The sequence below is a fragment of the Oratosquilla oratoria genome, chromosome 3 (assembly GCF_046742065.1).
Source record: "Oratosquilla oratoria isolate Oo_2021 chromosome 3, ASM4674206v1, whole genome shotgun sequence".
Taxonomy (NCBI): domain Eukaryota; kingdom Metazoa; phylum Arthropoda; class Malacostraca; order Stomatopoda; family Squillidae; genus Oratosquilla; species Oratosquilla oratoria.
The window spans coordinates 55,672,199-55,699,508 of NC_134779.1; the positions used below are offsets into that span (position 1 = coordinate 55,672,199).

Below are 27,310 nucleotides of genomic sequence, written 5' to 3' on the forward strand. Positions count from 1 at the left end.
AGGCAAAATTAAACGAAAGACCTGTAGCCAGCTATTTCCATCCACACTCTCCCCATGAAGATGAGGCAGAGTGGGGATAGAAAGGGAGAGGGTAGATAGGGTTGATCAAAGAATACCAGGATGGTTTGGGTATATGGAAAGAATGAATAAAGATTTTGATTAAAGTGTATACATATACCAAAAGGCACTTTCCCCCTTATAAGGGGGGTGGCCAGCCAAGGAATGGACCCACTTCATATATCCCATGTCCATCCAACACCCATTTGTTGTCTTTTTCATCTTAACTCCTTATGAATAAAGGGTTATCTGGGTTCCTGCCCAATGTGTGGTCCAGAAGCAATACAGCAAGGCTCAACACCTCTGCAGCAAAGCCCAACAGCTGAAACTAGTTTACCCCCACCACTTCATTACTTGGTGACCCTCCACCCTTGTCCACTCATGAATCCATTGGAGAGGGAAAAAAAAAAAAAATCTTTCAGGTTGTACATAAAGCCCATACACCAAAAACCTGATCCCTACTTATAGAGACAGTGGTCAAGTAATTGATGTTTATATACTTTTATATATCCACTGAGAATAGCCTACCTTTTGCCAGCAACTGTTCCATCATTCTTGCCATTCGGTTCATCAAGTTCTACGCCTGTCCAGATGCCATCTGCAAAGTCAGTCTTGCCAAGAAACTGCAGAGTTCCACACTTGACCCCAGATGTACTGTTGATCACCACTCTATCTCCCACTTTCAACTCACCAGTAGAACCTAAAACACACAAAATAAATGAATAAATGAAACAAAGGTCATATCAATCAATCTATTTCCCTAGTTCTCTCTTGCAGGAGACCCATAGCTCTGAAGCAGTTGGCCACAGCCACTGGTTCATCTTAGGAGTGTAGGACAGTGTAGTATGAGGTGTTATGTGTCTTCTGCATGGTGGGTGAATCTGGATCAACTGATGTCTATGTTAGTATTACATGTAAGTACGCCAGTTCAACTCTTGCTTGTCTTGGGAATGATTTCTCTGCTGGGTTGATTTCCGAAGGAGTTTGGATCTTCGTTGTGGAGAGCCTGTATTGTGAGCAACGTGAGTTATCATTTGGATGTACTGTGGGATTATTGTAAATGTTTGAGTAGAATACTTTGGGACTATATTAATGTTGTGTAGAAGGCAGAGGTGGAAGGAGTGAACATGACACAACCATGGATGAGATGGATGGATGGGGTAAAAGGGCCATTGGGAAAGAGAGGAATGTCTGTTGAAAAAGGAAGGGAGAAAATGGAAAATAGGGGTGAGTGGAGAAAGGTTGTGTATGGATCATGCTGTGATGCATGGAAGCAAGTGGGTGGGGGATGGGAGGTGAGGGAGTAAGTGTGAATGATATTTTGATACAGCCTGAAGGGATTTCTCCCCGATCTTCTCCTTTCTGCATGAGGGGACAGAGAGGGGGGGGTTAGCAATTAAATGAAGTGGCCTTGCCGTGGATGTGCTGTGTTTTGCTACATTGCTTCTGACTCAGGGCAGTGGGCAAGATGCAAGGATGATCCATCATCCTGGAGGAGCCAAGATAAGAGGGAGGGAGGGGGATGAATGAGAGTGGAATATGTGGGGATGGAAAGGGTGGGAGTGGATTTTATGCCTTTGTTTTTTGCCTATTTCTTATTAAAAAGTGTAATGAGAAATAGACATTTGGGAATGGATGCTAAGAGGAGATTGTATGAAGGAGTGATTGTGCCAACAGCACTGTATGGGGCTGAAACATGGAACATAAGAGAGAAAGAGAGGAGTTTGAATGTGTTCGAGATGAGATGCCTGAGAAGTATGATAGGGGTTACTAGGCTGGATAGAGTGAGAAATGAAGAGGTGAGGAGGAGAACAGGGGTGCAAAGGGAGTTGGGAGATAGGATTGATGAAAGAGTATTGGGATAGTTTGGACACATGGAAAGAATGAGTGAAGAAAGATTATTAAAAGAGATGTGGAAGGCAGAGGTAGGAGTGAACATGAGGGGGTGACCAAAGATGAGATGGATGGATGGGGTGAAAGGGGCTTTGGGAAAGAGGGGAATGTCTGTTGAGGAAGGACCGGAGAGGTCAAAAGATAGGGGAGAATGGAGAATGGTTGTGTATGGATGATGCTGTGATGCATGAGGGGGAGTGGGTGGGGGGATGGGGGTGAGGGAGTATGTGTGAAAAATAAATTGACCCAGCCCAAGGGGATTTCTCCCTGTCTTCTCCTTTTGTGCATGAGGGGGAAGGAGAGGGGAAGTTGCTGATTTAATGAAGTGGCCTTGCTGTGAATGTACTATGTCTTGCGACACTGTTTCTGACTCAGGACAATGGGCGAGATTCAGGGATGACCTGTCATCCAGGAGAAGCCAAGAGGGAGGGAAGGGGGTGGATGGGAGTGGAGTATGTGGGGATGGAATGGGTGGGAGTGGTTTTTATGCCTTTGTTTTTTGGCTACCTTCCTTGTAAGGGGGATAGAGCCTTTGGTATGTGTATGTATGTTTTTTGGCTACCTCCCTTGTAAGGGGGGAAACAGCTGATGGTATGTGTATGTATATACCACACCAATCTGTTTCACTTCTAGCTTAGCTCATTGTGGATAAAGGTCTAACCCTGCCCCCTGCCCACATAAATAAACAAATAGTATGATTTTATTCATGAATGGATACTTAGCCTTCAGTAATGTAGGGACTCATAAAAAGGATAATAATATCCAACACTGCTTTTATCCAGAATGCAACATGATGTTACTGATCTCAAGATGCTTGAAGGCCTCAGCTGAGAGTGCCAAAAGGCCCCTCTCTGCCCACTGGATCAAAAAATCAACAGTAACAATAGAAACTTGGGTATTATACTGAAATCATATTTCAAGAAGCTTTCTGATGCAATACAGTAGCTTTAAGCTGACCTCCTGCAAAAACAGTTCAGTGCAAGCAATTTGAAAACCAAAAGTGCTGCCCATAGAGCAGGGAACTATGATTGATTGATTCTTTAATATGATTTCCAAACACAGCTCATTGCAAGCAATTTGAAAAGCAAAAGTGGTACCCACAGAGCAGGGAACTATATGTTTATTTCTATGAGAAACAAACATCATTTTGTTGTGGAGTCTGTCTACAAAATACATAAACACTTCTTCACCACCAATATTTGCCATATCACTTACCTTATACTTCTTCCCCACAATATTTGAAATTATATAAAATGCTATCTATTTACCAAGAGCGTTCCCTCCTTACCTGGGAGGTAGCCAAGTCAAAAAGCATATACCCACTCCCACTCCTACACTATTAAAATATTGAAGAGGCTATATCTCAAGTTGAAGGTTTTATGTATACATACCAAAAGGCCCTTTCTCTGGGTGCCTCAGTCAAAGTACACACACACACACCCTACACCCATCTAAACCTATCATATATGAAAGGTCAGTTATCCTTTTCTTCCGACATGCTAGAAAAGCCAATGGTGATACAGCAAGACTCAGTATCTCCACAACTGGACCTGGTTTATCCAACTGCTTCATTATATCGTGACAAACCCCTCCCGGATTTTTCAGCCACTCAGAACTTATGGAGTAGACAAAAACATCATTTTATGCCAAGTTTTAAAATTTGAAAATATGATAGTTTCAAAATTCTTTCCTTGAGAGGAAACCAGAAAACCCTTACTTCCCTTAACCTAAACAAAGTTACTACAACTTTTTGGGCCAATACATATGAATCTTACTATTAGATCTCCATAAGATGACTTTCTTATTTCCTGTGTCTGCATTTTCCTTATCCTCTTGTAGATCACAAATATATTGACACAAATTCCCTGACTGACCCTGAGATTCTTTTTCACCCATAATTGCAAAACAAAGTCAAAACACAACTTTAACAAGGTGCCATTCTCCAAAGTATTGGAAAGAAATGGCAAATAAAGAATCTCCCATCACCCACTGTTGGTCCAGAGGATGCAGCTTCCAGCTTTTCTCCCCAAACAATGAACCAACTCATGTCTTGCATGGGTAGAAAGTACCCTACTTTCTATGTGGTGATGACAAACAAATAGTATCTTGACAAGAATATTGTCCCAAATGCACCTTAACTTAGAAGGCCAATCATTTTACTTTCTAAATCCTCATAAGTGCAAGTTTAAAAGAAATCTACTCTTTGGCTAGTGAACTAAAGTACTAAATCATACAAAGTTGAACTAAAGCACTAAATCATACAAAGTTCTCTAAGTAATATTTTACATTCTACTCCAGTTTTGAGTATGTGATATGCACCTCTAGGAACATGTGAATTATGTGTTTAACTGCAAACAGTTGCAATAGTTCACAATAATCAATTCATCTACTTATAATCTATGTGTTTGAGATACAAACCATACCACAAAATCTAATTCGTTCCAACAACCAGAGTAATAGGTTGCACATAATCATTACCTGTGGTACGACTAGCAGCTGGCTTAGCAGCAGGAGCAGGCGAGGCTCTACTGGAGATAGAAGAGGCCACTCTACTGGCAGCAGTAGGAGTGGCAGCATTGGAAGCATGGGAAGCTACAGAGGCATTAGTAGTGGTGGAGGGTTTGCGCAAGGTGGAGGAGGGAGTGGAGGTCGGACCTGATGTCACACTAGGTGTGGGTGTGCCATTGGTTTTGGGTGAGTCTGACCCTTTGGTAGATGCAGCCTTTGTGTTCAGAATTTCAATATCCTGGTCGGTAAGTGGCACCCTGGATAAACGTGTCAACCGGGAGAAAACACCTTTCTTGGCCTCGCACTGGAAGTAACGTATACCAGCAACACTTCCATCATTCTTTCCTGTAATGAGACAGCTAATTAGTCTAGCAAGAACAACTCATGCCAAATACATATACATATATATCATACATACTTGCTCTCCTTTAAGATAATACTAGAACTGTGCAACTGAAAACTGTTACCGACATGTGTGATGATACCAAGGTATCCATTTTACCATCAGGTCTAGTGGTATACTTTACAAGTTAGGTTCTATTTAAAACCATCTGATCCTATTCCACTGAGGAACATCCTACAGTCTGTGTGAATTAAAACTACACAAAGCTTTTCAGCCCACAATAACTGTTCAAATAACAATTTGTTTTAAGTCAACTGATAGGTATACCAGGTCTGCAGGGGTTAAGGCCAGTGGTGATTCTAGGGGGGGCCCTGGGAGGGCCATACCCCCCCCCCTGCCAGTTTTTCAGCTGGCCCCCAGGTTGGCCCCCCAGTTTTTTTTGCATATCCTATTTTTAAATCAAATATATATTTATATATATAAATATATATATATAAATATATATATATATATATATATATATATATATATATATATATTTACACCTTGGTAAATACTACTGTGGTACAGACCGCGTCACGGCATCACACACAGTGGCGATTCTAAGGCGGTGGGGGTGGGAGGGCCACCCCCCCCCAGTTTTTCAGCTGGCCCTCCCACTTTCATAGTCCTAGAATCGCCACTGGTTAAGGCCAGTAACCACAACCCTGAAAAAGGTTACTTACCAATAGGTTCATCAAGAGTAACACCTGCCCACTCCCCAGGAGCAAACTGTGTTTCTCCAATGTATGAAATGTGTCCTGCGCGTGTTCCACCAACCCATATTCTGTCTCCGATAATGAAGCTGTCCGTGTCCTCTGTCAACACCACTGATGCATCTGTGAAAACGAGCATTAAAATTAGTACCCAAATGTTAGAAATTCACATAAATAAAAATTGTTATTCTACCAATCAATTGGTCTTGCCTTAGCAGTTGAAACATACTGGGTGCCAACTATTTATAATCTAATTATCTATTATATGAAAATATATATTGTAATTCTTTCTATATACCAAAGACCTCTTCCCTCTTAAAAGGTAGGTATCCAGCCAAGATATGCAACCACTTCCACCCATTCTTCCATCCATCAACCATTTCTTTCCCACTCCCGTTAGCTCCTCTTGGATGAATGGTCACCCCTGTCTTCCGCCCACTGTAATTTCCTATGATATTACAGGTAATTACAATATTTTCATACTATAATTACCTGTGATATATTAATGATTAATCACAATAATAGGGCTACTATTTGTGACCATAATTTTACTGGAGTTTCTGATGTTTACTGCCACTGAATTGCATCATTCAAAAGCCTTCTGTATACAACATATTCCACATTCTGTACTTAGCTGCATATAGGGTTCCAACTTTGTTTAATCAGTTACTATAACCTTAACACATGTAGTTACAATGAGGAAAAAAGAAAAGAAAAAATATGTAAATGAATAAATAAGTAAATAGAAAAAAAGAAAAGAAAAGAAAAGAAAAAAAATATATATATATATATATACACATATAGGGAAGGAGGGGAAGAGGCCCAACATTATATCATAAAAGCAATACAGAAAAAATTGTGATACCTTAACAGACTTACGGATTAATAATTTTCTGTTTAGCCTTCCACAATAACAGGCTTATTGGAAAGATTATACCAAAATGCTGAAATACACCAGCAGATACCACAGCTATTAGACAAAGGGTATTGGTATTACTGGAAACAAATACAACACAGCCACTTCCTTTATGCATGGATTACATTCTATGACATGGATTTGACAGTACATGTGAAGTGTTATGAAAAGGTTAAGTACTGTTTAACTTTGTACATTTGGATGCTCATATTGAACAATTGATTCATAATTACTGAAATTGATTCATAACTATTGAACAATTGATTCATAATTACTGAAAGTGATTCATAACTATTGAACAATTGATTAATAATTACTGAAATTGATTCATAACTATTGAACAATTGATTCATAATTACTGAAATTGATTCATAACTATTGAACAATTGATTCATAATTATTGAACAATTGATTCATAATTAATCATTTTACATTATCCAACAAATATTTACAATGATATCTTAAAATTACTACAAATTAGTGATAACCTCAATGGAAATAAACTCTTTATTAGGCTTTTTTGAGCTATCCTTAGTATTCTATTATATTCTTACCTGTGACTCAGTCTATATTCTTTACATTTGTTAATTAATTAATTTATATTGGAATTTGGCTTGAATTGCTTGTAAAATTATACTTAGGAAAAAACAAAATTATGTTCAATTAAACAATACCCGGTAACATTATTCACGAGTTGGGCTTGGTACCTGTAGCCTACTGAAGGGTATTTCAGCAACTCAATAGTTTATGAAAGATTTCAATACAGGGCTATTATTCTAGCCTTTCTCTGCATGGCAGTTGTGTCTTACAAACCATAAAGTATAGTAAATAACTACAACTCTATATGATTTAATGTTCTTTTGAAGATAAAGGATGTTTCATACCTAAGTATAATAAGATAACTGGTAGCGCATGACATGAATAGATAGTAACATGTACAAGTGTTGACAATAGGTTACTGCTTAACCCCTTCCATACGGTGCCGCACACGTAGGCGTCATGGGGAGCGAGTGTATTCGCGAGGCTGCCATATCGGCGTCTTGATTATATATATTGTAGTCGCCCCTCCATAATGACATTCTTTCTAATTCTTTTGTAATCGCATTTTCTATGGTTATCAGAATTCACGGGTGAAGAGAGAACGATCAATATAAGCGGTGACTATATTTTATGATGCGAGTATTATTACGACACGTCGTACGGCTGGCATTGGCTGCTGCCACCGAGATCTAAGTCCATGACGCCTACGTGTGCGGCACCGTATGGAAGGGGTTAACTTTGAAGACTTAAATGTGCATATGCATGTGTATGTGTGCATTTATCTTTTACCTAACTGTAGTGTACAGGGGTCCCATTTCATATACAGTATATATAATAGTGTGCATCTCTGGTTAGCCAGATTGCTCTACCTAATTTCTTAGTGAGCTACACTGTTTTGGTTTGCATTATTTGGGTTTATTAGTGTGTTCATGTTATAGCCAATGTTGTTTACTGTTCTTTTCAGTTTGTTTAAGTCACTGTCAGTGATAATGACTTTGTATGCATTGTTAGTATGAATGCTTGGGCACTCCAATAGTATGCATTCCTCAGTTTTGGTATGTTGGATTTTCTCCATTTGATATCAAATCTCCTTACCTCTGTAGTTATTTTTTACTTTTAGGATTCTTGTTCTAGTTTTGAATATTATTGATGCCTCTTGTCTGGTAAACTGTTTTCATATATTCTGGTCTTACACCTGCTTTCCTGGTTTTGTTTGTAGGTGCCTGCAGCTTGGATTTATTCTTTGTATGTTCATTTCTTTTGTTTTCAAAGTGTTTGTACAAGTTTTTGCTGTGCATGGTTGTTATCATTGGTGTTTGTGGCATTTTTTATCTTTTTTGTTCATTCCTTCCATCCATTTTTTGTCCATTTGTCTATAATTTTGGTTCTCAGGTATTCTGGAATTTTGTTTTATTTTTTCTCCATGTTCAGTCTGTTTTTTATTATAACTGCTGTTATGTCCAGCAACCCCATTTCAATGTACACTTATTCTAGTAGTGTTGATTGGGGTCCCATTAGTATTCTTCTTATCTCTTATATCTGGTTCAGCATTTTTTCTCAACTTTTGTTTGGCATCCATGTTTCACCTGCATAAGTTATTATTGGTTGTATGCATGTTTCTATGAGTTTCCAGGCTGTTTCCATCTCAATATTTCTGAACTGTGTATTTCCCATGGTTTGTTATGTTGCTTCCATTTTCTTTTTTCTTTCTTTGATTTGGTCTTCAAGGTTAAGATTTTGGTTTATATATTCTTCAGTTTATCATAGCTGGCTTCAAAGTGTGTGTGTATACATATATAATAGCCAAACACACACATATATATATTTACCTCAGTAAATACACACACACACTCAAACAAGGGAAAACCTTCCACAGCGAAAGTGTTAAACATAATATAATGAGCATGTTGCTAAGTTTAATTACAGAGGTGGGAAGCCTACACTCAGCCCTGAATTTAACAGACCTTTATCTAATGGATTTCAATGACAGTGGACAAAATGCAGTGACTCAAAATAAAATTTTGATTCCCCCTCTATACAATCATAGCCTATCAAGAACTCATCTTTACAATCATTGGTATGTCTGATGTTAAATTACAGTAAATATGTTTAATTTACTATACATATTAGACCAATGCCCAACCCCTTTGTCCAATAAATTGAGGGATAGGTGTACATTATAATGATGATGCTATTTTTCACTAAACAGTGATTTCTGACTAATCCAATATTTTCTTCATACAATAATTATCAAGCCTGTCAGGCAATCTATGCTAGTCCCATCTCCACATTGTGATTGAATAGTAGCTTTTCTCCTATTGTTTAACTATTTGAGTGGGCCGGAATATGATTTGATTATACAGGTAAACGTCGACTTACGATGGCATTAGGTTTCGATAGAGCCATCGTAAGACGATCTCATCGTAAGTCGATCCCCACTCTGTTCCGTGGTCACTGTACCTAGCCTACCTGTATATTAACCACCAGAGATACATATTCAAACACTATAATATGTATTTTCAGTACTGAACTTAAATCTCGCGGGCAGCAGCCAATGCCAGCCGTACGTGACGTAATAATACTCGCATCATAAAATATAGTCACCGCTTATATAGATCATTCTCTCTTTCACCCGCGAATTTTGAAAACCACAGAGAATGAATCATTTGAGAGAATGTAAAAACACAGGGGCGACTACAATAAATATAATCAAGACGCCGATATGGCAGCGTCGCGAATCCACTTGCTCCTCATGACGCCTACGTGTGCGGCACCGTATGGAAGGGGTTAAATTATCATGTCGTCGTCGTCGTCGTCGTCATCGTAAAGTCGAACAATCGTAAGTCGCGGCCATCGTAAGTCGACGTTTACCTGTACATGATACTCATATTGCAATTGTGTCTATGAAAAAAACACAAACACCACTGCCTGTTGACTGATAAGAACAGCAAAATTTTAGAAATCCCAGCCAACATTTGGCAAAACCTATCCTAATATAATGTAACATTAGCACAACAAAATGCCACCTATCCTTTTTTTTCCATCAAAACTGAGCTATAAGGTGAAAATAACATGTAGACCTATATACTGTATATTAAAAGTCACTTAATACTAAGAATGAATATTAAATCATGCAATGAATTACTAAACAAGTCTCCCATTTGAATTAAAATTTGGAACATATCCATTTTATTATGGTCAGGTTTGGGGGCACTCTAACATGTAAATCCTACAATATTATATAACAAGTATGAACATATGATATTAACTATAGGATTCAATATTCATTCATATTATATTAATAGGCACTCCTGAAGTATCATCCAGCAACACAATTTGTTCCATCACCCCTCTGGTGTTGAACATGACAAAATAAAAAAACAACAATCACTTGTACATTCAAAGTAATTAATTAAATCTTATGGTTATAAAACCAATTGCAGGTAATTAATTTTGCTATATTTAACATAGGAGGGGTGGAGGATCAAATTTTGTTGTTAGACAGGAGAACCGTGCTCCAGGAGTGTCTATTAAAACCTTACCTCACGTGGATTATGGACGCAGGTCCTAGACCTATATGTCCAGATCACATCAAGCTTGTGTAGGTCAGGACTCTGAATCTGAGTCCTCCTTCAGCGGACCTTGACCAGATGTGACCGCTAGTACACGAGTTTCCTCAAAATCATATTTAGTCTTGACCATGATAAACAACATCAATCGGATATATCCTAAATTTTTACTCATATTTGTATAGATCAGTTTGCTAATAACCATTACCAGGATTAATGATACCTGCCCTATGCATTACAGTGCTAGATTTATGAGATCAGGTGTTTGGCCTACAACACAAACAAGGCCTAAATCTGATTATTTTGCATTAATTTTTAACATCTAATTCATACACTTTCATGAATGTGAACATGAACATGACAAACACAAATACTATACATATCTCTGATGCAGCCATATATGACAGGCATAAATCTGGTTCTTCTGGAGGATATTACAGAGAGAAGTCACAGAGGAAGTCATGTCCATCATTGTTAAGAAACCCTTGGCAATAAAAACATATCAGTACTTCAAGCCTCTGAAATAAATACCTCATTAATAACAACACATACATAATGTCCCCAGTACTAGTAGCTTAAAGGGAAAATTAAATGGAATACACAAACCTGTTGCCAATTTCTTTGCTGTTTTACCGCCAGGAACTGCGCTGCTTGCTGGCAGGGAGGCAGACCTTCCTGCCGTCCCTAAGGGGCGTTTGATGCTTCCCATTGTGCTCTAAATGTTGCATTTATCAACACGAGCCTGTCTGCTGCCCTGAAGGAGCTCTCCTAATCCGAGCTCCTCAAATGTTATCTGGGGTACATACGCGATCACTTCACTTTAGTGTTTGTTATTCTTCTCCCACTACGACCTCTCAGAGTTTGCAGCATCAACCATCTCACACACTGATGATACTCACTCCTAAACGAAACCCAACTCGTCTGTTTAACACTCATTTAAAGAATCATCAGGGGAGTAACATCACTACTCACATCCTCACAATAGGAATAACACAACCACTACCGTTACCCAATTCGTTCGCTGGCCTCACTCTCGCAACACGCTCTCCCTTTCCCGTATGTGTCGCAACGTATAACATACAACGGTCACGTGAACTCAGCTGACTGTTCGTGCGAATTCCGAGATATCTCATCTCACCGTAATTGGAAGTGGCGCCATAAATTTGCCTGTTGTCCATTGTTTTGCATGACTTTGTGAGTTAACGTTTAGATACGATGTTAAGTAAAGTATAATTATTTCAAACTCAATATTTCTAGTCCTGACAATATGCTTGATTAATCTATAATCGCTCACAGCTGTTTCACTAAATAATTTTATCAAAAGGGAGCAATGTAAGACTGGTGAACAGTTTACAAACATTCTGAAGATACAGAAACGATTAAGTTTGCATGTCGTAGCATCTTTTTCAGCCTTAACAGGAACTATGAACGTATTTCTATTTTCAATGACAAGTACCTGGCTGAGGAACACGAAAGCAGAGGATTGCTGCAGGCCAAGTCAGACCCAAATGGGGCGCCAGGTTTTCCGCCACTAATTCCGTCCCAGGAAATGCCAGACGATTTCATTCAAATATGTGGTGCCCCGTTGGTGCCGAGATGTATTTGTTTTATATTTTGTAATCAGCCTGACGACAGGTAATTTCATTTAGCTTTTAAATTGGCGAAGGGATTCACCTTTACTTTTATATGTGTGCTCATTCAATGATAGTTATTTTTATTGTATTCAAACCAGGACACAAATCTCACGCTGTAGTGTTTCTATTTAAGTGTGTGTGATTCACCATGGTCTTGGATCACGTGTTGGACTCCTGATCGACAGCTATTTCCCTCCCGGAAGAGAGCTCAGCGCTCATATGACCGATCTATGGGTAATGCTGTGACCTTACAAGCATACACACACCCAACACCCCGCCCATGAGAGCTGGAGTAACGACTCGCAGCGCAGCGATACTGAAATTCTCTCAGCCCTGAGCGGGATTCGAACCCGGACCGCCGTAGTGGCGGCCGGGAACTCTACCACTGCGCCGTCAAGTCGTGTGTGTGTGTGTGTGTGTGTGTGTGTGTGTGTGTGTGTGTGTGTGTGTGTGTGTGTGTGTGTGTGTGTGTGTGAGTGTATGAGTGTGTGTGTTTGCAATTGGTTTCTTGTATTACAACATTGTCAAGATCAAGACCAAATGAATTGACCATAAGAGGCAGACACTGTTAGCATATTCTCTGATACTTTGGTATTCTCGTCACATCACCAAATCTGGTTTAGCCGGTTTGTTTGCAATCTTGGTGAATATTACCTCTTCCGGCAATTCAGTGATACACCATAGGTGGTGTATATTCAAGGAAATGTAATATACAGGATAGGACATATGTTCGTGAGGTCCCGTCTCTTTGTCTCCAATGATCAAACTTGTATAGTGATTCACTATGGTCTTGGACCACGTGCCAGACCTGTGATCGGCAACTATCACCTTCCCGAATGAGAGCTCAGAGGTCATACACGGGCCGAGCTATGGGCAATGCTGTGACCTTACACACACACACACACACACACACACACACACACACACACACACACACACACACACACACACACACACACACACACACACAGTAGCCCCTGTTCACCTAGCAGTGAGTAGGTACGGGATGTTAGTCAAGGAGTTGTGACCTTGCTGTCCCGGTGTGTGGTGTGTGAGTGGTCTCAGACCTACCCAGAGATCGGCAAATAATGAGCTCTGAGCTCACTGCCGTAGGGTGGTGTCTGGCTGTCTCGAACAGAGGCTGCAGCAGATCCGAGGTGAATACACACACACAACAAACACACGCATGTACACACACACACCAACTCCTTGCCCAAAGGAGTGGGTACCGGCATTGATTACTGTGATATTTTTCAGCTATGAACGGGGACCGAACTCAGGACCGCTGAGTTAGTAGGCAAGGTCGGTACTACTACACCACTAAGCCTTGTATGTGTGTGTTTTTCGTCTTATGCTGACACCATGATGGTAAGGGTGATAATGGTGATGATTACATTGATGGTGGTTGTGGTGACGGCGCCGAGGTGGTGACTGACGGTGAGGCTGTAATTTCATCCATTGCACTTCGTGTGAAAGACGCGACAATTTGCGAAAATGTCGATGATGATCTCTCCCCATAAGCAATCGACGAAGTCTTGGATGGAAGAGGAGGAGGAGGAGTAGGAGGAGTAGGAGGAGGAGGAGGAGGAGGAGGAGGAGGAGGAGTAGGAGATTGCGTGCCTGTGGGGATGGAGGGAGATGACCAAAGCTCTCGTAATCACGCGTGACCCCTTGAAAGAGAGTGAGAGAGAGTGGGGAATGGGGTGGCAGAGAGGGAGTGGTGGGAGAAATGAGACTAGAGAGTAAGAGAGAGAGAAAAAGAGAGTTGACATGCATGATGGCTGGCTAGACATATATACATGTGCATAGATACATTCACACGTGTGTATATGTGTGTAGAGAGAGAGAGAGAGAGAGAGAGAGAGAGAGAGAGAGAGAGAGAGAGAGAGAGAGAGAGAGAGAGAGAGAGAGAGAGAGAGAGAGAGAGAGAGAGAGAGAGAGAGAGAGAGAGAGAGAGAGAGAGAGAGAGAGAGAGAGAGAGAGAGAGAGAGAGAGAGAGAGAGAGAGAGAAAGAGTGAGAGTAAGAGTTGGGGATCCGAATCTTTTTTCCAGGAATGTAAACAAACTCAGCCAGTGCAATGAACGTAGTTCTCACATACATAGTCTCTTGCCGTGGTGAAGGAGGGAGGAAGTGAGGGGGGGAGGGCTGCGAGCGCAGAAACAGGTTTTCTCTGCCTCTGAAGATAAACATCAGGAATTCTTAACCGCGACTCTTAAGGAAATATATATATCAGGATCTTCGCTAGCCAGAGAAAATCTAGATAATGAGTTTCAGATTTCTATGGCAAACCAAAGGGGGGATGAAGAGCTGATCGAGAGGGAGAGGAGGAGGAGGAAGGGGAAGAGGAAGAGGTAAGGAGTAAAGGGAGGGTAGTGGGAGAGGGTGGATCCGTGTATTTTTATATAAACACGTATAAATGCGCACGCGCGCGCACACACACACACACACACACACACACACACACACACACACACACACACACACACACACACACACACACACACACACACACACACACACACACACACACACACACACACATATATATATATATATATATATATTGACATATTGATATTTATACGTTTATGTATAATATCCATGCACAAATACAAAGAAGAAAAAGGATGAAAGTGAGGAATGCGGTAAAGGGTAAGGAAGAGAAGGAGGAAATAAAAGAGGACTGGGAAGATAATAAGGAAAAGATGGAAGAACGGAGAAAATAGAGAAAAAAGTGGAAGACCAGGATGATAAAGAAGAGTAAAAGGGAGGAGGTGGGGTAGGAGGAGAAAGAGGAGGAAGTGGAGGAGATGGTGGAGGAGCAGGAGGATGAAGAGAAGTGGGAGGAAGAGGAAGTGGGGGAGGAGGAGAAAGAGGAGGAAATGGAGGAGATGGTGGGGGAGTAGGAGAATAAAGAGAAATAAAAGGAAGAGGAAGTGGGGAAGAAGGAGAAAGAGGAGGAAATGGGGAAGGTGGAAATTGAGGACAAATAGAAGGAATACGATTTGTAGGTGGTGGTGGTGGTGGAGAAGGAGGAGGAGAAGGAGAAGGAGGAGGAGGAGAAGGAGGAAGGAATCTGAAGAAAATACAGCTCTAAGGATTCTTCGTGAACAACATAGTTGCCGACGACGACGACCACGAGCCGTCCAGCATCGTCTTCAAGAAGTTCCTCAAGTGCCAGACGAAATAAACGGATATAGAAACAGAGACATAGACAAAGATGGAGCTATCCTCGTTTCTTAGAATACGAGAGGAACTGTCGTATACTTGTAAACATAAATACGTGAATGAAATTGGCATTTCCTCATTTACAAAATCTCCGTATATTGTCCCCTCCCCCCTGCAACAACTATTGGTTGCTTTAAGAAAAGGTTAGAAAATCTTAAGGATGGGAATGATAGGTGGTAATGGATATGGAACTGAATAGTGTAGGCCTTATGGTCCCTTGCAGTCTCCTTCATTCTTATGTTAACTGTCCTATCTAGAAATATACGAATAGATAGTTGAATAAGTACACTAATAGTTAAACCAAGTCATCGAATAATTAACAGACAATAAATATATAGATGAATAAAACAATAGATAAATAAACAAATATGAATAGATAAACAGTTAAATATATGCATAAGTAGTCCAATTAATTAATCAATCATCAAATCAACAGATGAATGTTAAAAATCCCTCCCTCTCTTGTCCTCCCCACAGGGCAATGCTTCCTCTCCAATCTCCCACGCAGAGGTAATTGTCGTCACACCCAAACAATTTCAGTTCCGCTGCTCTTTTTCCACAACTTTGTTATTTTCAGTATTCATTCTCGTTTTCTTTTCTCCTCTGGTCGTCTTCGAAACGGCGTCCCATCAACAGTTTCACAAACGCTTTACCATCAACAGCATTTCATAAATAAAGAACATGTCTTACTCTCCCACCCTCCTGCGTCTTCGAGATGGCGATTCACTGTTTTTTCACGCACTCTTTACCACCAACAGTATTTCATAAGTAGTCTTTCTTTCCTACTCTCCCGCGTCTCTAATCTCACTGTTTTGTTCTATTGCTTTAACTACATCGATATGCGTATTGAAACACCGGCGACAACACCCATCCCTCTATCTATTAGCGTTACGCCCGTCACAATTATAACAATATCCGCTCATGGTACAATTGGCTTCACTCCTACAGGTTGCACTAGCTGTCATATTTGACGTAGGTGTTGCAAGCATGTTGGTTTATGTCGTATAACTTTACTCTGAATGAGTCTATTATGGCCTTACAATTTGTTGTTGTTGTATATTTACAATGTAAAATCTAACGGTTCTGACACCAAACTAGGAGGCACAAGGTACCTGGACGTGCAAGTTACTGTATAGATTGAGGATGATGAGTCGAGGAAAGGGCTCGTCAGACAAGCCATGAATCTCCTTGGACTGACATTGTACACATTCCCTGTCGACTCTTACTTATGCGACCTCATGTAATCTTCCTGGTCAGATCGAAGCCACAATGTAACTACATCGAGACACTGACAGTTTTGTACGTTTTACCAGCATATATTGGACGACATATGATACTGAAAACGAGCCAAAACGAAACGCCATCAGCCACTCCTTGCACAAAGAGGGAACTCTCCCCGCGGGGTCTGAGGGTCTGAGGGCGAGTCTGTAAATTACAAATCGGACTCTATAGACATCTTAGAACTCACCAGACCCCACGAGTCTGAGAGTATCCTGTCTTCATTCACTCCTTTTGCATGGAGTGACGTCTTCGTCGGAGGCGACGGATAACTATAAGCAAGCGAGCAAGCAAGCACTATATATTGGATGACATCATCATTGTCACGAAATACTGACCATGGAAGAACTTCATAGACCCTCCACAAGGACTTACTTTGACATAACTTATTTATCTTTCTAATGCCAGGCGATTTTATTCAGTCTAAGAACCGCCATGCTAGAGAAGGAATTAAGAATAACTGCAACTTTAATCCTGGTAGGCGATTTTCTTCGAATGAGGGAATGTTGTCCTGGCGAACATAATTGATTCGCCTCAATGTGAACACCTGGACAAGGCATCCCGTTCCTCTGACCCCCACCCCCACCCCCACCCCCTCGTTCTTCCCCGGCTCCACCATCATCCTTGTCTTTCGTCTTCTTGCGTTCTTTTGTGTGTTTCCCCCGGCAGGATCGAGGTCTTCTGCATAGAATTTCGTCGAAGGGGATCATGTGCGGGGTCGGTTTTAAGCCGATTTGATCAAATTGAGCTCTGCGCGGAAGTGACTGAGCCCACTAGGCTTTGAACAGAGAGCACTGACGGACTTCGTTTAAACTGGTAAGAAAATAATATTACTGTGTGCCTTACCAAATGAGGGATTTGTCAGTAAACTCGCGAAAATAAAACATTAATTTCGAGCTTTTTGTAGAATAGAGGCCCCACTCTCAATCTTGTAACTAGGCTCCCCTATCAACTTTGTAACTGAGCCACGCTACCAAGTTTCTAATTGAGCCCTGCAGTACCTAGCACCAGCCCTGACCTTGTGCATGGCGGTACGATGAAGCGACCGAGACGTGCAAACTCCTGTAATAAGTCTTCACGTCCCTCGGCGAAATGAGGAACTCCTTGTAGGAAAGAAGACCGAGGAGAATCCTCTTAATGGTAATGAGATGAGGTCTGTGAGCTGCAGAGGAGGCAGGAGCAAAAGGAAAAGCGGTCTTCTTCCGTGTATACATGACAAGGGTAGTAATGAAGAGCGTCTCTGGAAATGATCACGGGCAGGACACAAGCAGGACGCGAACCATCACCTGATAACCCCTTCAATCCGGAAACATTCTAAAATTTTATTCCATCTGAGGACAACGGTCTCCTGCGGACCCTTTTCTGACGGGGTAGACGAGGGATAGCGACTTCCCGATAGGTAGTACTGTGCGTTATCGCTTGCATGTAATTAGTGGGACGAAATCAATGCGACACGTCGCCTGCTTGAAGGCGCTAAATTTATCGTCGATGAAGAATTCAGGTTCATGACATCATCATAGACGACTCCACTCTCCCTCCCTCTGCTTCCCCCTCGCAAGGCCAGGCAGCAGTGGCAGCAGCAGCAGCAGGTGCCCCGCGTGTTCATAATTCAAACACAAACACGCAACCGTTATAAAAAGTAAATAAATAAATGATCAAATGTATATATTAGGAAATAATCACGGAAATGAATGCATGAATAAATTAATAGATAAATGAAATAAATAGATAAATATGTAATTAAATATAAATAAATAGATAATGAATAGATAATCAATAGACATATACGTAAATAAAAAAGTCAACAATTCAATGAATACAAATTAAAAATAGGTAGTTAATATCAAATAAACAAGTAGATACACAAATAAATTGACAAATAAATGTATAAACAAATAAGTAAGAACTAAATAGATAAATATATGAAGAAACGAGGAAACGAACTAATAAAGAAGAAACAAGTGAATATAGAAGCGAATAAAATAATAAACAAAAGGAGCAGAACCATAAACAGCGCTTGTAGCCGATACATAGATAAATGATTTAAAAAGAAAGAGAGCCTCCCACGAAGAAGTAACGACTGCTAAAATTAAAACGACGAAATTGGAAAGGAACGCACACGATCAAGTGGACCCGTTTAAGGGACACTCGAATGATAGTAATAATAACACTCTCCTATCATCCTCATCATTAGCTTTCATTTGAGACCCATTCACCACGAGAACTCTACGATCTTTGCCAATAAGAAAAATAGGCTTAACGAAGGCACATTTTTTTTGTACTTCTGAATTCTAAATCCACAAACTTTAAAAAAAAATCGGAAAAATACGCCAAATAAATGCTAGGATACATTTGAGCTTATTACACAATGGTGTCGATCATAACAAGTAGGTGCAGTCTCCGCTGCCAGACACACAATGTCACTTGATGAGTCGTGTTTGTGGCATTCCTGCGGGCTCAGGGTCGTTGGTTTGTTGCTACAATCACCATTATCATTACTCGTAACATCATCATCATCAATATAATCATTATTATTGTTATTAACACTATTGATATCAATATTGTTATTGTTATTATTATTATTATTATTATTATTATTATTATTATTATTATTATTATTATTATTATTATTATTATTATTATTATTATTATTATTATTATTATTATTATTATTATTATTATTACTATTATTATCGTTATTATCATTTTCATTATTACTATTATTATCATTATTATCATTATTATTATAATCATTGTTATTATTATCATTGTTATTATTATCACTATTATTATTATTATTATTATTATGATTATTATTATTATTATTATTATTATTATTATTATTATTATTATTATTATTATCATTATTATTACTATCATTATCGTTATTATTATTTTCATTATTACTATTATTATTATTATTATCATTATTATTATAATCATTATTGGGATTCTTTGAAACGTATCAAATTTGATAGCTACATTTCACCTTGCCCTATTTATATATATGAATGGTCTTCATAAGAATGCATTGTGTACGTTTACCGTTACATTATTTATTACATTCATGAAAAATTTATTACATTCATGAAAACTGCAACTTCTTGGCTCCTCCCCTGTCGTGGTCCGTTGCATGCACGGGCCGTTATCGATTTGATATGCGCATCGAGTCCATGAGATCAAAGTGGTGGGCTGACGAGAACGCGTTGCCGCAAGCAATTGCTATTTATTATCATCATTTTCTTTTTTTGATGCACAACATGACTAAACCATTTGCAGAAACGTCGCAATAATTTCTATTTGTTAAGGAGAGAATATGGTACAAGAATACAAAAACCTGTAAATCCTACAAAAAAAGTGAAGAAGCGAAGTATGAACTCAAATGAACAGTAGATAATAGATAAATCACATAATCAATGAATGAATATATAAAAAATCAGATAAATGAATGAATAGAAATTGAGAAATGTAGACGCCTTTGTTGGAAAGTTTGATTTGACGTGGCATCAGAATGTCGACAAGGCTGCCATGTTCATGTAGCGGTTGGCGTTTTTTTTATTCTGGGTGGCGCCAGGCGATTCTATTCATCTCCGTGGCACCCCCTTCCTTGGTAGCAAAGTTGGACGTGTGCCAGACGCCCTCCTGAGCACGAAGGTCGGCCTCGATAGTGGCCAAGGGAAAGTAAGCAGGTTCGTTCTCGAGGTGTCGACTGGACTCGCAGGGCGGGCAGTCCACGATGGGCAAGACCGACGCCGCGCAAAGAAAAAAAAAAAAAAAAAAATGACGCATACGAAACAAAAATAGGACATTTGCGCATTCGGAAAAAGTACGAATCCAGTTGGTCGCGTTTAAATTTTCACTGTAAATCACGAAGTAATCAGCGTACTCTTCATTCACGACCCTAGCCACAAAGACCTGAATGTCAGCTAGTTTTTGCCAATAGCGGCACTGGCCTATTTTGAAACATTTTATAATAAGAAATAATGAACAATATGACGACCATTTGGTATCAACATCACAGTGCAAAACGTAGAAAAATGGTAATATCGTTCATAATAATTGTCATATTGTTATTATCATTAATTACAATATTTTCATTTTTATCATTTGCAATACAGAAATAAATGTCCGTTGGTCGAACGGGTTAGAGCGTCGCTACTTGCGGCGGAGGTCGAGGTGACAGCGGTTTGAACACTCCCACCAGCGAGTTGGACCAAGGACATGGTTCATAAAATTCCACGCTACAAAGTCTTCTGTACCGGGGAACCGTCCTAACCTCCTGATAGGGGAAGTTCGTGACGTTAAACCATTAATAAGATGACAAAATAAAAGTTGGCAAATGTTGTTCTTTCCGAAAACTCGCACGGACTTGTGGCTAGGAGGGCGAAGTTTACCAGTTATTCTGTCAGACGAATGAAACACCCCAAGGCCCCCCCGCCCCCCCCACGATGCCTCCACTCCCCGACCACCTCCACCAAACTCCCTCCACCTCCACCGGGTGGAGGCCGGCCCCGAGGGTTGGGTGCCTGATCTGTCGCGAAAAGTCGAAGTCGCGCTAACTGGACTTCGGAGGTTTGTGAGGCTTCGTGTGTGCGGCAGACACGTGCAGAGCCTGAGCAGCCCCTTGGCTTCTTGGGACTCTACGATTTTTATTTTATTTCTTTCTTAACTTATAAAATCACCTGACGGTACATAAGAACATAAGAATGGAGGAGACAGCAAAAGACCCTAAGACCTACACCAGGCAGTTCCATGTCCCTTACCAACTCTTATCCCTATCCATAAAACAATCCATTGTCACTACATGGTGACTAAGTCTATTCCATTCGTTAACCAATTTGTTGGTAAACCAGTTCTTGCCTATTTCCTTCTTGAAATTGAATAAACACATTTAAGACGAATAAAGCTCTCTCAAAGGGTTTATCGAAGCCGTTTTAATCCCTCACAGTCCTTTTGGATTTTTTCCCTCGCGTGAATAGGTGGCAAGGGATATGGAACTCCCTAGTGTAGGCCTTATGGCTTGACAAGAGCTAGAATGAAGAACCATATGATCTCTAATATTTTTGTTTTGAATCGGCAAATCTGACAGGACTAAATATATATATATATATATATATATATATATATATATATATATATATATATATATATATATACACATATATATACATATATATATATATATATATATATATATATATATATATATATATATATATATGAATGCCCCTACTGTTCAAATTAATACACTCATATGTGGGGGGATTGAAATATCATGTAGAATATAAATCAACTCTGTTTATGCGTGTGCGTGTGTGTATGTGTGTGCGTATTTACCTAGTTGTATTTTGCGGGAGGAGAGCTATGCTCGTAGTGACCCGCTGTTGTATCTTTCCGCATCCAGTTTTTTCTTAAAGTCATGTGTGTGTGTGTGTGTGTGTGTGTGTGTGTGTGTGTGTGTGTGTGTGTGTGTGTGTGTGTGTGTGTGTGTGTGTGTGTGTGTGAGCATGTTTCCAGCCTCTCTTCATCGATTTATCATAAGAGACTTCTGAGGTTTCTTTGAACTGAAAAAAGGTGAACGGTCCATATTTGGACATGTTTTCTTTATTGCCTTTCCTGAATAACCTGGAGCGGGTATGTCAGTGCCTACTACGCCTACACAAACTTGAATACACTCCAGACACGCGCAATGGGGGAATACTAAGACTACACCTCCACTTCCCATCATCAATTCGTTATTTCCTGAGGAGTCAGCCTGTGAGTGAATGACGTCATTCGGCTTCGTCTGAAGAGAAATTGCGTCCTTATAGCGAGGTGATCCCTCGTCCTACACATTTCCTCCCTTTATCTATTTATTCATCTATCTTTTCATGCTATTTATTATTTATATATATATATATATATATATATATATATATATATATATATATATATATATATATATATATATATACAGTATATATATATCCAAAACGGATACGAGAACTAAACAAATATTCCATAATCACAGACCAACGCACAAAATTAAATAAGACTACATAACATAAAACAAAATAGATAAAGTTTATTAAATGTCCTCATTTGTCAAAAAATCCCCCACAAATCGACATGACGTCATATCACCTTCAGACGTTCTTTTGTTTCAAACGGACCCGGACTGAGCGACTTGATGTCATCCACAATCCCTTCTTGCTTGCTTGCGTGTGGGAAGCGTCTTCGTGTTTATATTTTGCTAAGACTAACGTCACCATGACAAATATGATAATTCTATCAACCACAATGTCGTCGTGTGCGCAAGGGAGCTCAGAGCAAGAAGGGCGGCATAAGGGAACTGGAGAATGAATTAAGCCAGTTTTTGATAAAAACAAATTCTTAAATCCTTTCAGGGTCCAGGATGAGGGTGGGGAAGGGAGTTGCCACGCGGTGAAGCGGTGGGGGTTAACCTGTTTCGACTGTTGGGTCCTGCTGTGGAAGAGCTGTGCCTCACTGCATTACCTTTGGCCTGAGCCGTGTGGCGGGAGACAGGGATGACTGTGTGTGTGTGTGTATTTACCTAGTTGTATTTACCTAGTTGTATTTTGCGGGAAGGGGAGCTATGCTCGTGTTGTCCCGCCTTTGTATCTTGCAGTGTCTAGTTTGTTTTTAAACTCATGAATGGTTTTTGCGCATACTATTTCATTGTCCAGTTTGTTCCAAGTGTCCAAAACTCTATGAGGAAAACTGTTTTTCTTCAGTTCTCTTCTATAGCTATGTTTTTTTATTTTCTTTCCATGTCCTCTTGTGTTTCTTTTGTCCCAGTTAAGTAAGTTCTCACTATCGAGTACCTCTGTGCCTTTCATGATTCTGTAGATGGTCAATAGGTCACCTCTCTCTCTTCTTTGCTCCAGTGTCGGTAACTCCAGTTTAGCCAATCTCTCTTTGTATGATAGGTTTGCAAGTGCAGGTGCCATTTTTGTAGCTGCTCTTTGGATTCTTTCTATTTTCTTTATATTCTTTTTGGTACTGGGGGACCACAATGTCGCTGCATACTCTAATCTAGGCCTTATCAATGTAACCAATATTTTTTTCATCATGTCTTCGTCCAAGTATGTAAACGCCACTTTTATTGATCTTAGCAAATTGTAAGTCTCCCCGACAATTTTGTTAATCTGTATATCATAGGACAAGTCGTTCGTGATAATTACTCCCAAATCTTTTTCGGATCCTACTTTCTTTACTTCTTTGGTTCCAATTGTATATTTTCCTGATATTCTGTTTTTACTTTTTCCAAACTCCATTATGCTACACTTCTTAGTATTAAAGTCCACTTCCCATTTCTGACTCCAGTTCCATACCCTATTTAGGTCTTCTTGCAGTGCTTCACAGTCCTCATCAGTTTCTATTTTCCTTAGCAGTTTGGCGTCATCGGCAAAGAAGCTCATGTAGCAGTTCACGTCCTCATCCATGTCATTCATATAGATAGCAAACATTATTGGTGCCAGCACAGATCCTTGCGGTACTCCACTGATCACCTCTTTCCAGTCTGAATATTTTTCTCTGAGCACTACTCTCATCTTTCTACCAGTCAGAAAGTCCTCTATCCATTTTAGTAGGTTTCCCTGTATTCCTCCTATGTGTTCCAGTTTTTTTAGTAGTTTTCTGTGTGGTACTTTGTCAAAGGCTTTTTGCAAGTCTAGGAATGCACAATCAGCCCATCCATTTCTTTCTTGCACTATGTCTATTAGTCTTGAGTAAAAGCATATTAAGTTTGTGGAGCATGATCTTCCTTGTCTGAATCCGAATTGTCTTGGGTTTAATATGTCATTGTCTTCCAGATGTTTTACCCATCTATTCTTGATTATTTTCTCACAAATTTTGGCAATGGTGCTTGTTAGTGATACTGGCCTATAGTTGGTGGGTTCTTCTTTGTTTCCTCCTTTGTGTATTGGTACAATGTTAGCGTTTTTCCAGTCCTCGGGTATCTTTCCTTCTTTGAGTGAGCTGTTTATTAAGATGTGTATTTTGTCTGTTAGTTCTTCTTTGCACTCCTTTAGAATCCAATTTGCAATACCGTCCGGGCCATGTGATTTTCTGACATCCAGCCTTGATAAATGTTCTGATATTTCCTTTAGTGATGCTGTAAACTCATTCATGAGGGGAGATTTCTTGTTTTTGTCTATGTCACAATTCGGTATTTTCTCTCTGGTGAAAACAGATTTAAAGTGATTGTTCATGACTTCGGCCATCTCTAAATCTTCTGTGTATTCTATGTTTCCTTGGCATAGTTTCACCAATTCCTGTTTGTTTTTAAGTTTACCATTCACATACCGATAGAATAGTTTGGGTTGCTCTTTGCATTTGTCTATAATATCCTTCTCATGGTTCCTTTTCTCCTCTCTTCTCACATTAACATACTCATTTCTATAGTTAACATAAATTTGCCATTTGCTTTGTTTTTTGTCTTTTCTCCACTTTTTCCAAGCTTTGTCCCTTCTGTCTTTTGCCTCACTGCATCTTTTGTTGAACCAACATTTAATGTACTCTCTCTCTCGCTTTTGTCTTGGTACATGCCTGTTTACCCCTTCATTGTAGTTTTCCATCAATATATTCCATTTCTCTTCCACTGCTGTTTCTTCCCTGTAAAATATTTCCCAGTTTGCATTCCGGAAGAATGTCTTTAGTTTTGTAAAGTCTGTTTTGTTGTACCTCAGTCTTCCTTTCCTATGCTTTTCGTTCCTCTCTATGTCTATTTCTTCCTTTAGTATAGTTTCGATGAGTACATGGTCACTCTTTCCAATTGGTGTCTCATACTGGACTTTATGCACTATTTCAGGCTCTGTTGTAAATATTAGATCTAGTTTCGATGGCTCTTCATTATTTCTGTACCTTGTGTTTTCATGGACCCATTGGGTCATTGTGTACTCCATGGTCATATCTAGCAGTACATTGCCCCACGAGTCATCTCCTCCTTGCACTGTCATGCTGTCCCAACAAATTTCTTTGCAATTGAAGTCCCCCATAACTACCAGATTACCCTTACCCATTAGTATCTCATTGAGTGATTTTCTTGTGTCATCTAGCATTTTTTTATGTTCAATTTCTTTCCAAGCGCTTGTTTTTGGAGGCACATAAGTCACCACAAACTTTCTACTTTTCATATTCTTGCCTTCGACTTTTATCATGATCAATTCAGCATTACCTTTGCCCTCTGCAATTTTTGTCACCTTTAGGTCTTTCTTGGCCAAGAACATGATTCCCCCTCCCTGTTTCTTGTCCCTGTTTTTTATCCAGTAGTTGTATAAACCTTGTCCGATAACAGTGGATGGTATTTCACCTCTTAGTTTAGTCTCTACAATTCCCATTATGTCTGGTTTTGCTTCTAACAGATAATCATTGAGTTCGTTCAGTCCCGAAATTAGTCCGTCAATGTTGGTATAGGCCACTTTTAATTTTCTTCCTTCTCCCTGGTTTCTTCTTCCCTTGTTTTGTTCGTTTTGAAGCGCCATTGTCTTAATCTCAAGTCTATTACTCTCCACTGGAATTCTTTGCATTCTGTCTCCGATCTTTTCAAGTTTTTTTCCTTTGCTTCTTCTCTTAGCGCCCTTTCTTTTTCTAATTCCTCAGTACTCATTTCTCTTTTTATCCATATCTTATTGTATTTTTCACTCTTTGCCAAGTTACCTACTTTTTCAAATATGTCTTCTACTACCACTTGTGACCTTAGTTTTATCTTTAGAGGTCGATTCCTATCCTTAGTATAGCGACCAATTCTGTAAGTCTCTTCTAAGTCTGTGCCTGAATCACTATCTCCCCCCTGAATTTCATTAAGGATTTCTACTGCTGTCTCTTTTTCTTCTTTTTCTCTCATGTACCTCGCCAATCCTTGTTTTTCTTTAAGCCCATAAACCACAATACATTTCTTCCTATCTACTGTGTCCCTGACCCAATTTGCTTTTTCGTTAATCACTTGAATGATTGTGTCTTTTGCATTATCTTGCATTTGCTGCTTGACTATTTCTTTGAAAGCAATTTCTTTATTTTCAATATTTTCTTTCCACTTTTTAATTTCCTGGATACTGTCCCCACCTAAGTTTTCTTCGATCTTTTGTGTCAATTGTGTGTGTGTGTGTGTGTGTGTGTGTGTGTGTGTGTGTGTGTGTGTGTGTGTGTGTGTGTGTGTGTGTGCGTGTGTGTGTGTGTATGTGTGTGTGTGTGTGTGTGTATGTGTGTGTGTGTGTGTGTGTGTGTGTGTGTGTGCGTGTGTGTGTATGTGTGTGTGTGTGTGTGTGTGTGTTTACCTAGTTGTATTTACCTAGTTGTATTTTACGGGAAGGGGAGCTATGCTCGCGTGACCCGTTTTTGTATCTCGCAAGATCAAGTCTGTTATTAAATTCTTGTATTGTGTTTGTGCACACTATTTTTTCGTCCAGTTTGTTCCAGATGTCTATCACTCTGTGTGGGAAGCTGTTCTTTTTCAGGTCTCTTCTGTAGCTGTCCTTTTTGAGTTTCATTGCATGTCCTCTTGTTTTTCCTCTGTCCCACTTTAATAAGTCTTCTCTATCAAGTGTGTGTGTGTGTGTGTGTGTGTGTGTGTGTGTGTGTGTGTGTG

General features: G+C 39.7%; 1 protein-coding gene across 7 annotated transcripts in view; it reads right to left on the reverse strand.

Moving 5' to 3' along the window:
* CLIP-190 (Cytoplasmic linker protein 190) overlaps positions 1–27,310 on the reverse strand; it is a 162,510-nt gene that overhangs the window by 61,521 nt on the left and 73,679 nt on the right. For 4 of the 7 annotated variants that reach the window (XM_076181196.1, XM_076181189.1, XM_076181183.1 and 1 more), the window contains exons 6-8: positions 5,527–5,679; positions 4,429–4,803; positions 586–757 (exon numbers count right to left, since the gene is read on the reverse strand). In XM_076181196.1, the coding sequence (XP_076037311.1) occupies positions 586–757; positions 4,429–4,803; positions 5,527–5,679 (700 nt within the window). Of the gene's footprint in view, positions 1–585; positions 758–4,428; positions 4,804–5,526; positions 5,680–11,187; positions 11,483–11,590; positions 11,881–27,310 lie in introns of those variants that run through there. The other 3 variants (XM_076181204.1, XM_076181200.1, XM_076181206.1) reach the window with 3 other exon arrangements.